The sequence below is a fragment of the Mchenga conophoros genome, linkage group LG18 (genome assembly GCF_057382185.1).
Source record: "Mchenga conophoros isolate Kocher_MC1m ecotype Shallow Benthic linkage group LG18, M_conophoros_male_GT1.1, whole genome shotgun sequence".
Classification (NCBI taxonomy): domain Eukaryota; kingdom Metazoa; phylum Chordata; class Actinopteri; order Cichliformes; family Cichlidae; genus Mchenga; species Mchenga conophoros.
Window position 1 is genome coordinate 27,484,874 of NC_140543.1, and position 15,743 is coordinate 27,500,616.

The 15,743-nt window shown below is 48.9% G+C and overlaps 1 protein-coding gene across 1 annotated transcript in view; it reads left to right on the plus strand.

Annotated features, from left to right (window-relative positions):
• Window positions 1-1,974: 1,974 nt before the first annotated feature.
• The window catches only part of LOC146554038 (vertebrate ancient opsin-like), a 75,895-nt gene continuing 62,126 nt past the window's right edge, over window positions 1,975-15,743 (plus strand). The window contains exon 1 of the mRNA XM_085253794.1: window positions 1,975-2,777. Coding sequence (XP_085109920.1) covers window positions 2,405-2,777 — 373 coding nt within the window. The 5' untranslated portion in view covers window positions 1,975-2,404. The remainder of the gene's footprint in view (window positions 2,778-15,743) is intronic.

The following is a 15,743-nucleotide window of genomic DNA, read 5'->3' on the forward strand; positions in this document are numbered from 1 at the left end:
AGTGCTTTTCATAAATAAATGTAAACCCTAGCAATTGAAAGCATAATGTGGGACAGGGCGAGCAGAACAGGGCGAGATTGTGAATTTGGGTCTGAACATACCACGGAGAAAGTGAACATGTCCTTTTCACCTAATAAAATACTTTCTGTTAATAAATGTAACAATTTACCCCTCTGAAATTGGGCTACAGTGACAGAACTGTGTGTCTCTTTGGGGGAACAGCAAGACAGATTTAATGTGACCAAACAGGTAACAGTCCATAACAAATCAACTACATGTGATATTATCCATAAAGCACCATTCTGCTAGCACTTTTCCTCTGATTTACACATAAAACAGAATCTCTGAGACAACCTTCTGACCCCATTTGCACTTCATCGTCCTGGACATCTCCTCAGAGCACAGTCGCCAAATTGACCTAGAAACCCACCTAAATACCAACCGCCCAATCCCACTGCGATGATTAAATGAGGGTGGTATTCACAGCAGAAACCCAAGTGTCTTGATTCAACTCAATTAGGCCTGCATATGGGGAAGATGTTGTCAGAGTAAATGTCACTGTACAGTTTTCACAGGTAATTACCTCGCTCCACTGTGACAAGGGGCCTATTTGGTGGAAAGTGTTAGAACACACTGGGAAGGTAAGCTAAGTTTCCCCATCTAATTCTGGAACTTTCCATTGCATGCAAAGTCAAGAGATGCAAAAGAGGGATATTTTTATCACACTGCTTTAGCACCAAATTGTTGCCCTCCCACTCGCATGCAGTCGATATTTGTCTGGCTACCAGGATTTGCTTTTAATCATCAGCTAATTGCTGACAATCGTTGAACTGGTGGTTTATTAATTATTTTTTTTGTGTGTACTGTTTGTCTGTGTCTGCTGACATGACACATAAAGCTGCAACAACCAGAAGAGACTCAAAGTTATGTTATTGCTGATGCAAACTGATCTATTTGTTCACTCAGCTTTTTTTTATCTGCTTACTGTCGCTTCAACATAAAACTCCGTTTAAATCAAAGTGAAAGGCGACATGCTGTTCCTCGCACAAACGAAAAAAACAACAACTGCATTATCTGTCAGACATGCCACGCGCGTGTTTAGAGATAAGAGTTGAGTGGTTAGTGTAGCATGTGGAGGAAAGGTTGCACTTGTTTGACTCAGAAGTGAGTCAAGGTTCAGCAGTGCACGGTGTGCTATCTGCACACAAATGCTACGACTCCTCTCTGCCTGCAGCGGAATATATGGACGCCAGGAGAGAAGATGCCTGACACTCATGTTTTAGCATTTCACTGCTCCTCGTTATTCCTGGCTGAAAATGCAATTCATGGAGTTTTACAGAGCTGGCAGATTGGAGGCGGGTGAGGCCCAGACATCTGTCCATTGTGACTTCACACGCAGAGTTTCAACCTTCCGCTCAAACCCAGTGCTGCACGGTGACCTCGTTATAATCTAAAACAGCCCCAAAGTCGGCTGGAAATCTCCCCATTAACGCCGGAGTGATTATTCACCTGATTCATTTAGGGCGGCTCATTGCTTTTGTGCCTGATTTAGAAAGACTGCACAACATTTCCCACTGCGAGAGATGCTTTCTAAATAAAGACAGTGAAATGCTATAACTGGTGGTGATATATTAAAGAGCCGGGGGCTTCTACCTTTCTACTGCTACGGTATTGACTTCATTTACATGCATGCAGACTTGGACGCACCGTTGATTAGTGGAATTGGTTCAGCACCTCGGACAGCGCCGAGCATCGATACCTGCACTGAGGACGTCAGAGCAGAGGTGGGGCTGGGGTGGTGGTGGGGAAGAGCAGCTCCATAAACTTTATTGAGCGGGACTTTTTGTCGAGTCGCGCTCTGAGCAAGAGCGGGTTGGCGTTTCTCTTCGAGGAGCGCCATTATCGCCCGATTGGTCGATGCTGCTGGATGCCCAACGCCGCTCCTTCCACCCACACACCCTCCCAGTCACCGAACGTCAGCTACCGGAGAGCGGGCCACGGTGATTTAAACACGGACAGAGAGAGAAGGTGCTTGCGTGAGAGACAGGAGCGTCTCCGGAAAGAGTGCGAGTACACACTGTAGACATCCACACGGTGGAGCAAAGCCTACAAACTTTATTCCTTTTCTTTCTTTCATTTCTTTTTTAAGATATATTCCTGTTTACGAACACTCCCCTCCCCCTGAACAAAGACAAAGTTTTGACATCCCCACCAAAAAAAGAGCAAAAACAACAACTATTTATCACCCCACTTGTCCGCTTGGCTCAACTTGACGTTTCTTTTTAAAGCAACAAGTGTTGTCGGCTACGGTTCTTTTTCCACACAGGAGGAAAAAAAGAAATACCGATGATATATTAGCTACCGTGGTCACTCGGTGTGGCACCGCAGTGACACCAGGACTGCCATGATCGTGTCCAACGTGAGCCTGAGCGGCTGCGCGGATTTCAACAGCGCTCTGTGTGCCGGAGCCGGGGAAGGGCACCTGGGGGGCGGATCATACCGGACCGCTCTCACCCCGACTGGGAACCTGGTAGTGGCTGTGTGCCTGGGCTTTATCGGCACTTTCGGACTTATTAACAACCTGCTGGTGCTTGTTCTTTTCTGCCGCTACAAGATGCTGCGGTCGCCCATCAACCTGCTCCTGATGAACATTTCCATCAGCGACCTGCTGGTGTGCGTACTGGGGACTCCGTTCAGCTTCGCGGCCAGCACGCAAGGAAGGTGGCTCATAGGGGAACGGGGCTGCGTGTGGTACGGCTTCGCCAACTCGCTCTGTGGTGAGTACAAATGCGGGATCAGTTAGGTGGTGCTATAGGTTTCTGTACTGTATACAGGCTCTATATTCTTTATTTCACACGAGGTCGTGAGTGTTGCTGCGCGGAATGCGTGGATCCTCTCCAGAGCACTGCGCTTTGTAGACTGGATCGTGGTATGCTTTATTCGTACAGACGAAATGATGATTTTGAAAAAGAAAACGTAAAAATGTCCAACTGTCTCTCGTGCACTGAGTCATGTGTGAAGCCATATCAAACTTTCACAGAAAAGCTTAAAAATCTTCGGACTCCTAATGAATTAAATCTGGAGATAATGAGCAATGCTCGTGTGCCACTCTGGAGACAATAAGAGCCTGTTATTACAGCTGTTTGTTCGTTCTGCAGGACTCGTCGCTGCTGGAACAAGGCATTTTGTTTATTGCAAGCTTTCTCTCGTTCGTTTCGTGCATTTTGGGTGGGATCATCCTGCAGTCTCCTACGTCATTAAGGTCTTTCATTAAGGTATCGCTTAAAGTGGAGGTTATCTTATTACGTTTTATTGTTTTAAAAAACAAACAAACAAACAAGCAAATAAAAAACTCATTCTGCACGAGTTAACTGGTTCATGAATCCAATCCGTGATTCGAGTTGCACATCTCCTCTCATAATCCCGATGAAGCTTTCACATAAAGATGCGCAGGTTTGGTCCAGGTGCGGTACTGGTCATTATATCTGTGGATGTGGTCTGGATGGAGCTCCGTGACAGACCGTACCATACCGGTCCCTTCTGCAGCTGTGTGCATCATTTTGACATTCTCCTTGTCATAAGACAGCTCCACGGTTTCACGAAAGTAATTTAGTCATTTAGAAATCGTTTGTTCGAACTCTGCAGCATGTCACAGTACTGTCGGCTGGTGATTTTTGTGTGCAACCTGCTATTAAATGGCCGCTAAATGCTTATTACCGTTTAGTTGAGAGGCTGTACCTGAGGCGAATCAAACCTCCTCACTGTGCACTGTTCATTTAGCTGCTCCTGCAGGTCTGTAGCGGGCTGTGGCGACGCTGACTGCCTCCATGGCAGGTACATCTGCAGCATTTGTTGCAGAATAAAACATTTCCAAGGGGGAAAGCTGTGTAATGAGAAAACGGGATGCTGCTATACCTTTGCTCAGCAGTGCTGACATAAATAAATTGGGTATAATGATGCACACAATAGAGAATAATGCTGGTACGCACTTGCTTGATACTGGGCCAGACTGGATTGCGGAATTAAAGTAGAGCGATCAGACCAGGTGTGCTCTATACCAGCAGCAAACAAGGAGTTTCAATTAGCATTAAACACAGACTTACATTAATTGTCCTCTAAGAGTTGTATTAATTAAAACCGTCAGTGCACACATCCGAGTCACTTGGATGAAGTTCTCTTTTTTGCAAGCCTTATTTCTGTATAAAAGATGAAAATGTTCTTCTGTCAGCAGGAGTCCTTGGCCCAGTGCCTGATTTAAAGTGTTTAATGAACAGAGTCACAGACACTGAAAGGCAGGATGTCCCATCTTGAATCTTTATCACTGCTGTATATTATACCAGTTCCCTCTTGCTTTTAAATCAGTTCATATTTTAGTTGCTTGACAGGTAACAAGTTGAAAAAGAAGAATTCCTAAAGTTCACTTTTCAGTTGAATCAAAACACACAAGTCACCTTTGGGAAGACTTAAAAAAACATTAGATGAAAACCTGAAAAACTTTGAGCTTTTCAGTTACAGAGACCACAAATTCTTTGTGCAGCTGCGAACGGACCGAGTGTTCATGCTGGATGTCTGCGGTCAGCGGTGGCAGCCTTTCACTGATGAAGTTTGCAAGGGCTGATAAATCTTTTCTAAAACTTCTCTCACTCACTTCAACACATCTAATCTTCTGATGTTTAAAGGCCTGCTTTAAGCTGAGAAATGGCCACTGGAGCCAAACATTAGGTCCTCTGATACCTGCTGCAACTAAAGATTTCGGGCGTTTGATCTTATCTCGAATAGGATTACAGCTTGTTAGCCACCTATGTGAGAGTCCAGTTGCTGTGAAGCAAAAATCCCTCCGAGATAAAAGTCTGATTTCTACTTGAGAAACATTTGTGTTACATAATTTCCCATCCTTACTTTATGGTCATTCTGTGGCCCTGAGGTCGTCACGCTTCTTTGTGGTCACTTTGTGCATTATGTGAGCACCGAAACCTTCCTATCCAGGCGACAAAGGAAGAGGCTAAACACGGAGCAAACAAGTCCAGCAGGGGTTTTAATCCCCTGCTTTTATCAGCTCTTTCACACATTGATCTCTGGCTAACATTTACCCGCAGTGCACACTAACTAAATTGCATTTTACTTTCCACAAGAGCCTCGTGAATCTGTCAGCCTTTTAAATTCAAAACAGGCTCTCGACTGGTACACTCGCTTCCTCTGGGATAAGTTCCAAAACTTTATTTCTGTCTTATCATGGTGCAAAAAAGGCAAACTTCCAATCATTTTACAGTATCTGAGCGAGCTTTGATCGCATCCACCGTCTCGCTAACTCGAGTGTTAGACCAAGATTAAGCACCATGTGAAAATATGTAACACTGACCTCCACAAAGAGCCAATTTATTAAACATCTGACAAAAAAACTGGGCTTCGACAAACTTAAATATTGTAGGGAGACAGTGTGTGTGTGTGAGGGAGAGAGAGAGAGAGAGAAATATCTCACAGACATCATTAGAGCCTCCACTGGTTATGGATGAGTAATTCCTCAATGGCCTCATAAAACCAGAATGAAAGAGTGAGGGAGGGCCAGAGAAAGGAAAAGTGAAATTGATTGTTTGGGTGAATTATGCCGGGTGCCGCTTTGACAAAGCGACAGTCTCTGTATTCGTCGAATCTCCGCGAAGCTTTTCTGAGTGATCGATGTTCCTTCAAATTAGAGGGCATCACTGTCAGTGACAGAAGACATTGTTAGCATGGCGTTAGCACGTCGTATTCCTGCTCTCTCTTCACATCGATTTCTTCTTTCTGCTCACAGTCTTAGATGTTTGAATGACTGAACAATTGAAGATGTATTGCATTGACTTTTGTGCCAAGAGCACCCACTGAACACAATTTGTGGAGACGCATGCATGTGCATGTGTGTGTGTCTTTATCTGGACCTCCTCACCCACTGCCATCAGCCTCCTGGCATCCATTTAGCTGCTTCACCTCTTCTACCCGCCTCTTTGCATTTTCTTCTCTGTCTTGCTGAACTTTTAGTGTCTTCCATTATACTGAAGATGAACAGGACAGGATCTTTTTTTTTCTGTCTCTGACAGCTCGTCTATGTCTTCCTGCATGCCTCCTTCTTCAAGCAGGCTCTGCACACAGTCGCTGGATTAACCTTGCACTGCTGGGGGCCACTCACCACATATTGGAGTCAGATTGCTTTCCGCATACACTCACTCGCTGACCTGCGCACAGCAGCATCACCGAAATAGGCGGGCAAACTGATGAGCGTGCACGTGGGGGGAAAGGAAAATGCACGAATATGTGCATCATGTTGGTGCGCACAACTTTTGGCCTGAGTGATGTTAATTTGTCAGGACGCTACGCAGAATTCTCAGTAGGGAGAAAGAAAGCAGAACAATGCTGCCCTGCTGTAAAGGTCATAGCAAGCAAGCCGACTAATGAGGCACGGTAATAAATACTGAATTAAAGGTCTTGCATAGCAGAGACCCAAAAATATGTTTAGGACGTGATGTGTGTCTGGTGTTCAGCATTCATTAGTGTGAATGATCATGTCCGTATGCTCTGACTTCTTATCCAAAGCGGGGAAAATCGAATAAGAGGTACGCACGTTTGATGTCTCTTAGTAGACTCGGTGCGTATCGCGCTGGTTTCGCGGGATCTTCTGAATAAACACAGCTTTACTCAATCCTGTGTTTTTCATTCAAACTGTCTTTTCCTGGATATACGGTATCAAAGGAGTGATGCAGAAGCAGATGGTTTCTAACAGAAAAGCAAGACAGAAGTGGCGAGTGAATGTCACACAGGCAGGAGAACAAAGACTGTTCCTTTATACATATAAATATATATATATTTCAGATGTTATCACATCATAAGATGTTTCATTTTGGAATATTACATTCAGCTGATACATTTGATCCTGCCAGAGCAGTAAAAGATTGATGCAGGGTGATGTTTGATTTCAGATGCTATCAAAGTTATATCCAAAGATGTGTGGGTGTCTTTCATGATGATATTACATGGCCTCTAATAATGGATTTATTCATACAAAGAACCTTGCAAAGCAGAGACAGTGTTGTACTCATCGGGTAGGTGAAAGTTGTAGGGGATCTGCTGCTATAATCTAGTTTCCCCATTAAAAGCAATGAATTAAATCAACTACAACAGTTTCCATGAGCCTGAGACCAGAAGACTTCAGCAACATGATGCCAGTATTCAATTTTGGGTTAATTTTGAGCCGTGGAAGAGATTTTCTAATTAGTTTTTAGTAAATGTGAAGTTTGATTTATTGTGACAGTTCTTAAAAACTGCTTAAGGGATATTGGAGAAATTTATATTCAGCTGTTGTCTGGAAGATATACAATATGCACATGCTCACCAACCTGACCCGAGACTCATGACCACAGCCAATAAAGTATGTTGTTTAAGATGAAATGCTCTTCTCTTCAGCAGTATATTATTTTCCTCATGCTATTAGGGATGCATCAGTACTGTACTCTGGATCAGGTTACAGTTATACTTCAGTCAATGAGCTCGTCAATAGCTTCAATGCTAAAATGTTAAATGTAATGGACACTATTGCTCCCATTAAGGTGAAGGTTATCTCTGGAAGGAAGAAGTCTCCATGGAGAAACTCCACACTGGTGAAAAATGAAAAAAGAGAGCGTAGGAAAGCTGAGTGCAGATGGAGAAAAACAAACCTCCAGGTTCATTATGACATCTATAAAGAGAAACTTCACAATTCTAATTTACAACTGAGGAGTGCAAGGAGGTCCTACTTCTCTGACATCATCACCAAAAACAGTCATAATGCTCGAGTCTTATTTGCTACAGTTGACAGGCTAACAAACCCTCCTGTGTCAGTGGCAGCTGAACTTCATTCAACCATGGCCTGCAATGACTTTGCCAAATTCTTCAAAGACAAAATCCAAAAGATTAGACAAACAATTGGTACATCAACAGCAGATTCAGGATATGTACTGTGTCCACCAAAAAACAGTTTAAACACCATGAAACAGTTTCACCCTATGTGGGATACACCAGGCACAAATACACGCACACGCAGGTATGTACTGCCAACTTCCACATTTATTTGTCACTGTTAGTTTTGACAGCTGAATCAGTCGCACAGCCTGACAGCTCACGAGCCCAGCTGATCTCTCCTGGCCGCTCCTCCCCGTCTCACTATAAACACAGCGGAGGGAGACCATCATCAGTACATAAACACCATCAGCTGTTCTTACCGGCCTCGCGGCGCCGCCCTGTTGAGCCTTCTGCTCCACTCCTCCCCTGCAGCTGCGCCCGGGGCCACGCCTCTGCCACACACCCCCACCGCCCGTTCGAGGCCGGGGAGCCGTCCGGCCGAGCCAACTCCCCCTCCCGCGAGCGAGAGAGGAAATCGGCCACCGCCATCTGCGCCCCCGGCCTATGGATCACCTTGAACTTAAAGGGCTGCAACGCCAGATACCACCGGGTGATCCGGGCATTGGCATCCTTCATGCGGTGGAGCCACTGCAGCGGGGCGTGGTCCGAACAGAGGGTGAATGAGCGTCCCAGGAGGTAATAGCGCAGGGAGCCGACCGCCCACCGGATGGCCAGGCACTCCTTCTCCACGGTGCTGTACCGGCGCTCGCGCTCCGCCAGCTTCCGGCTGATGTACAGGACAGGGCGGTCAGCCCCCCTCACCTGCTGAGACAAAACGGCTCCCAGCCCTCTGTCCGAGGCGTCAGTCTGCAGAACAAACGGGAGGGAAAAGTTAGGAGTGTGAAGCAGCGGCTCCCCACAGAGAGCATTTTTCACTCGCACAAACGCCGCCTGGCACGGCCCCGTCCACTGGACCAGATCCGGGGCACCCTTTCGAGTGAGATCGGTCAGGGGGCTGGTTAGCTGCGCACAGTGTTGGGAAGGTTACTTTTAAAATGTATTCCATTACAGAATACAGAATACATGCCCCAAAATGTATTCTGTAACGTATTCCGTTACGTTACTCAATGAGAGTAACGTATTCTGAATACTTTGGATTACTTAATATATTATCGTGCTTTTTACAACAACGTGAATGTACTATTGCTGTGTGATTTATTACTATTACTGAAGGTCCGCGACTCCGAACTGTAGTAAAGGGACCTCTGACTAATACGGCGGGGTCCCTGTCGGCTCATAGCCGAAAAATAGCTTTACTTTGTTGTGTGGGTCAATTTTTCTTGCGAGAGACAGAGAGAGGCGTTGAAAGACTGCTCCAACGGAACTTATTGTTTTCGGAGGAAAACACGAACACGGTGTACAGTCGAGTCTTAATAGCTTACTTACAACTGGGCTCGTCAGGCACTCTTCTTGGCTGCAGTGGTTATTATTATATTTACATGCTTCCAGCTCCCGTTTTTCCACGACGACAACTTGTACCTTTCCACTCGCCTTTTTCTCCCTCCTCGCGCTCACAGACACATAACGTGTATGGCAGTGCATTCTCCCTGCAACACGGACTATACTGCCCATGATGCTACATTCTTTAGAGCTATGCTTGTAGCATTCTGCCTGTTAGCTTAGCACAACAACGAAAAGGCGCTCTCTCACCCAGGAAACACACAGAGAGAGAGAGCGTCGCCCTGTAACCATGGCAACCGTAACGCTGCCGCCTGGAACGAAAGAACGTAGCTGTCAAACAAAACCCAAACAGTCCTGACCCGCGACAAAATGAAACAGGAAAGTACCGCAGTGTAATCCATTTATTTCAACAAAGTAACTGTATTCTGAATACCACCTTTTTAAACGGTAACTGTAACGGAATACAGTTACTCATATTTTGTATTCTAAATACGTAACGGCGGTACATGTATTCCGTTACTCCCCAACACTGGCTGCGCAAACCCCGGCACAAAGCGACGATAGTAACCCGCCAACCCCAAGAACCGTCTCACCTCCTTTTTCGTCCTGGGGCGCGGGCAGGATGCGATAGCCGCCGTCTTCTCCACCTGTGGACGCACCTGCCCGCCCCCCAGGTGGTACCCCAGATACTGCACCTCCCTCCGTCCAACCGCGCACTTCCTCGGATTGGCCGTGAGCCCCGCCCCCCTCAGGGACTCCAGGACCGCGGCCACCCGCAGCACATGCTCCGCCCAGGTGTCGCTGTGGATGATCACGTCATCCAGGTAGGCGGCAGCATACGCCGCGTGTGGACGCAGCACCCGGTCCATGAGACGCTGGAAAGTGGCCGGGGCCCCGAACAGGCCGAACGGGAGTGTCACGAACTGGTACAAACCGTACGGAGTGGAGAAGGCCGTTTTCTCCCTGGCCTCGGCAGACAAGGGAATCTGCCAATAGCCCTTGGTTAAGTCCAGCGTCGTGAAAAAGCGGGCCGTGCCTAACCGGTCCAGGAGCTCGTCGACCCGAGGCATGGGGTAGGCATCAAAGCGTGACACTTCGTTCACCCTGCAATAGTCGACACAGAACCGTATAGACCCATCCTTCTTCGCCACCAGAACGATGGGGCTACACCAGGCGCTGTGCGACTCTTCTATTACTCCCATCCTCAGCATTTCCGCTAATTCCCTCTGCACGATTTTTCGCTTATGCTCCGGGAGCCTGTAGGGCCGTGAACGCACCGTCACGCCGGGCTGCGTCACGAAATGGTGCTCGATGAGGGACGTCCGGCCGGGCAGGGGGGGAGAACACGTCCGCAAAACGCTGTTGCAACGCGACAACATCCGCTCTCTGGGCCTGTGTGAGATGGTCATCACAAGGGAGGGAGGTGGGAATGATAGAATTTGGCACCTCAGGCCCCAACTCATCTCTCTCCTTCACCAGGCTCACCAGAGAAGCGGTTTCGACCTCTCGCCACTGTTTGAGGAGATTGAGGTGATAAATCTGCGCGGCTCCTCCCCTGTCCGACCGAGCGACCTCATAGTCCACGTCCCCGACTCGCCGTGTGACCACAAAGGGACCTTGCCACTTGGCGAGCAACTTCGAGCTGGAAGAAGGGAGTAACACAAGCACTTTATCTCCCGGTGAAAATTGCCTGAGTCTAGCCCCTCTGTCATACAGGCGTTGCTGACGCTGCTGAGCCTGGAGCAAATTCTCCCGTGACAACCTCCCCAAAGTGTGGAGTTTTGCTCTCAGGTCCAACACGTACTGAATCTCATTTTTGGCGGGGCTCGGACCGTCCTCCCAGCTTTCTTTAATCAGGTCGAGCACCCCACGTGGCCTCCTGCCGAACAGCAGTTCAAAGGGAGAAAATCCCGTGGAGGCCTGGGGCACCTCCCGCACTGCGAATAACAGAGGGTCTAGCCAGTGATCCCAATTGCGTTCATCCTCGTTAATGAACTTCCGAATCATGGACTTTAAGGTCTTATTCAGCCGCTCCACCAGCCCGTCAGTCTGAGGGTGGTAGACGCTGGTCCGAATAGATTTAATGCCCAGTAATTCGTACAGTTCCCGCAGTGTACGAGACATAAACGACGTGCCCTGGTCAGTCAGTATCTCTTTCGGGATTCCGACTCGGGAGATGACCTGAAACAGTGCCTGCGCCACACTCTTAGCCGAGATGGTGCGCAGCGGAACTGCTTCCGGGTACCGCGTTGCGTAATCCACCAGGACTAACACAAAGCGGTAACCGCGTGCACTCCGGTGAAACGGCCCGATGAGGTCCATGCCGATGCGCTCAAACGGGACCTCAATGAGGGGGAGAGGGCGCAGAGGCGCTCTCGGTATGGCCGGCTGGTTAACAAGCTGGCAGTCCGGGCAGGACGCGCACCAGCGGCGCACATCCGCTCGGATGCCTGGCCAATAAAATCGGGCCGTTATTCGCTCCAGAGTTTTCTCGTAGCCCATATGCCCTGCCATGGGGTTATAGTGGGCCGCCTGGAAAAGTGTTTCCCGGCGGCCCTGCGGCACCAACAACTGGGTGTGTGTTTCCTCAGTCTGAGTGTCACGACTCACTCGATATAATCGGTCATTTAATAAGACGAAACGCGGGTAGGTCTGCGCGGCCTCAGGGCGCACCACGTGACCATCAATAGCCATCACTTGGTCAAAGGCTGAGCGTAGGGTGCCGTCACGAGACTGCTCCAGTGGGAAATCACCCATGGGGGACACTTCCGGGGCCGGTGGGACGTCCCGTGAGGGACCCGCCGGCTCCTCCCCCCCGGAGTCGGTGTCGGACGACCCCGCGTCACCGCTGAATGCTGCGCACACGCTACACCCCGCTTCCGGTCGTGATCGCACCCCCGCGTACTGCCCCAGTAGCTGATGAAACCCCGGCCAATTGGTACCCAGAATCAGGGGGTGCGACAGGCGCGGGCTAACCGCCGCCGTTACCCTATGTGTATGGCCCTTGTATTTTAGCAGCAGCGGCACTATGAGGTACCGGTGCACATCACCATGAACACACCTCACCTCCACCCATTCTGCCTCCAATAATGCCCCGGGGCGAACCAAGCCTTGGTGCACGAGGGTCTGTGTGCAGCCCGTGTCCACCAACGCTTGGCGTATACCCCCTCGAGTCCTTACCGGAATACTGTATGTCCCTCCTGGACCGGGGGAGGGTGCTGGGGCGCCAACAACGTGGAACACCTGCCCCACTTCCATAAGCGGACACTCCCTCCTCAGGTGTCCCGGCTGCCCGCACTTCCAACACTCCGGCCCCGGCGTCTGTGCTGCCCTCCGTGGCTCGGGGGCGGCTCCACTCGGCTCGGTTCCCCTGGACGGCACCAATGCCGCGAAAGGGTTAGTGGGGCTCAGCGCCGGCGGCCGCTCTGCCTGCCCTGGTGCCGGCACACGGCGTCTCGGGGCCGGCACTGGGGCCTGTTTGTTCGGCCTCCGTCCGGCGTCCCCGGGCTCCCCTGCTCCAGCGGCAAGGTGGTCCTCCGCCAGCGTCACCGCTACCTCCAAGCTTGCGGGCCGGTGGCACCGGACCCATCTCGCCGTCTCCGCTGGCAATCCCTCCGTGAACTGCTCCAGCACCACCTTGTCCACCAGCTTCGTCTCGCCCTCCGATGCTCCCGGCTGCAGCCAGCGCACCGCCGCGTCGCGCAGCTGCCGGGCCCAGGCGAATGGTCGGTCCGTTGCAGCCAGCCGACAGGCCCGGAACCGCCGGCGATGGTCTTCAGCGGTGAGCCCCAGCCTGTCCACCACCGCCCGGCTCACATCCGGGAAGCTGCTCCTCGACGCCGGAGGCAGACTCAGGGCCGCTGTTTGTGCCTCCCCAGACAGCAGGGGGAGCAGCCGCAGAGCCCACTCCTCCCGTGGCCATTGGCAAGCCTCCGCCATGGCACGGAAGGTCTCCAAAAAAACCTGTGGGTCGTCCCCGTCCCCCATCCGGGGCACCGCCACCGACAGTGGCGAGGGCTTTGGCGTGGCAGCGGCCCCGACCAGCCGCTCCAGAACTTGCGTCTGTCGGTCCGTTTGCTCCCACAGCGCGGCCAGGTGGGCACGCTGGTCGGCCGCCTGATCCCGGCTCATCGTCGCCATCTCCGCTAGCATCTGCGCCAAGAATTGCAGGGGCTGGGCGGGTGGCGCGGCCTGTGGGTCGGACATTCCCCCACCAGCACTTTCCTGGGTTTCGGCACCACTTGTGGGATACACCAGGCACAAATACACGCACACGCAGGTATGTACTGCCAACTTCCACATTTATTTGTCACTGTTAGTTTTGACAGCTGAATCAGTCGCACAGCCTGACAGCTCACGAGCCCAGCTGATCTCTCCTGGCCGCTCCTCCCCGTCTCACTATAAACACAGCGGAGGGAGACCATCATCAGTACATAAACACCATCAGCTGTTCTTACCGGCCTCGCGGCGCCGCCCTGTTGAGCCTTCTGCTCCACTCCTCCCCTGCAGCTGCGCCCGGGGCCACGCCTCCGCCACACCCTATTAACAGCAAAGACCTGGAGGACATCTTGGGTCAACTGAACTCCTCCTCTTGCTGTTTAGACGTCCTGCCAACAAGTTTTTTCAAAAAGGTCTCAAAGACTTTGGAGTCAGACCTGTTACAGATCATCAACCTTTCTTTAATGTCAGGTGTGTTTCCAGAACCACTAAAAACTGCTGTAATAAAACCTATACTGAAAAAGGACAATCTTGACAAGACACAAATGAACAACTACAGGCCGATCTCAAATCTCCCATTTTTAAGTAAGATCATTGAAAAAGCAGTTTCTCAACAGCTGAGTTACTTCTTAAAACAGAATAACTGCTATGATGCCTTCCAGTCAGGTTTTAGACAGAACCACAGCACTGAAACCGCTCTGACCAAAGTGTTCAATGACATATGTCTGAATACAGACAGTGGAAAAATGTCAGTCTTAGTTTTACTGGATCTCAGTGCAGCATTTGACACAGTTGACCACAACATATTACTCAAACGACTGGAGAACTGGGCAGGTCTTTCAGGAACTGTACTAAACTGGTTCAAAACATACTTAGAAAACAGGAAATACTTTGTATCAATAGGTAACTTCACATCTGAGCAGACAAGTATCACATGTGGAGTTCCCCAAGGTTCCATCTTGGGACCCCTTCTGTTTAACATTTACATGCTCCCACTGGCACAGATTATAAAGAACAACAAAATAAAGTATCACAGCTATGCAGATGACACACAAATATATATCACAATGTCACCAGGAGACCGAGGCCCTGTACAGGCTCTTGGTAAATGCATTGAGGAAATTAATGACTGGTTGTGCCACAATTTTCTCCAGCTAAACAAAAACAAAACTGAAGTAATAGTCTTTGGAGCCAAAGAAAAATGATTACAGGTCACCAGAGAACTTCAATATACCTAAAAACCACAAACCAGTAGTGGTGATGGATGCAGACCTAAACTTAGAAAAACACATTAAGACAATAACAAAATTATCTTACTATCATCTCAAGAATATTTCAAGGATAAAAGATCTGATGTCTCACCAGGACCTGGAAAAACTAGTCCATGCATTCATCTTTAGTAGGCTTGATTACTGTAACAGCATCTTTACAGGTCTACCTAAAAAATCAGTCAGACAACTGTAGTCATTCAGAACTCTGCTGCTCGAGTCCTCACTAAGACCAAAAAAGTGGACCACATCAGTCCAGCTCTGAGGTCTTTACACTGGCTGCCTGTTCGTCAGAGGATAGACTTTAAAGTTCTGATGCTGGTCTATAAAGCTCTGAATGGTTTAGGACCAAAATACATCAGTGACCTCCTGACCCAGTATGAACCTTCCAGATCCCTCAGGTCATCTGGATCCGGTTTTTTATCTGTTCCCAGAGTCAGAACCAGACACGGAGAAGCTGCATTCAGCTTTTATGCTCCATATATCTGGAACAAACTCCCGGAAAGCCTCAGATCAGCTGAAACACTCAGTTTATTTAAATCCAGGTTGAAGACTCCCCTATTCTCGGCTGCATTTGAATAAAACACCAAATCCACACGTTTAAGCTTAAATTTCAAAATGTACTCTTTCTTTTTCATTTTAAATCATGGTTTTTATTTGTTTCTGTTTTTTAATGTCTCTGTAAAGCACTTTGAATCACCTTGCTGTTGATTGTGCTATATAAAGAAACTTGCCTTGCCTTATACTGCTACATCAGGCTGCCAGCTCAGCTTTTAGTCCTGCCGCAGTCTCAGGTACATTCAAAACTAAAGACATTTCTTAAAGGTGACCCATTCTGCTGATTTACATTTTCATATTATTACTGTCAGACTCTATTAATCTCATACTGGGTCTTTGTGAAGCACGTCAGCTCATCTAGTTTATTTTTTCGTTTCTCTCCCTTTAAGC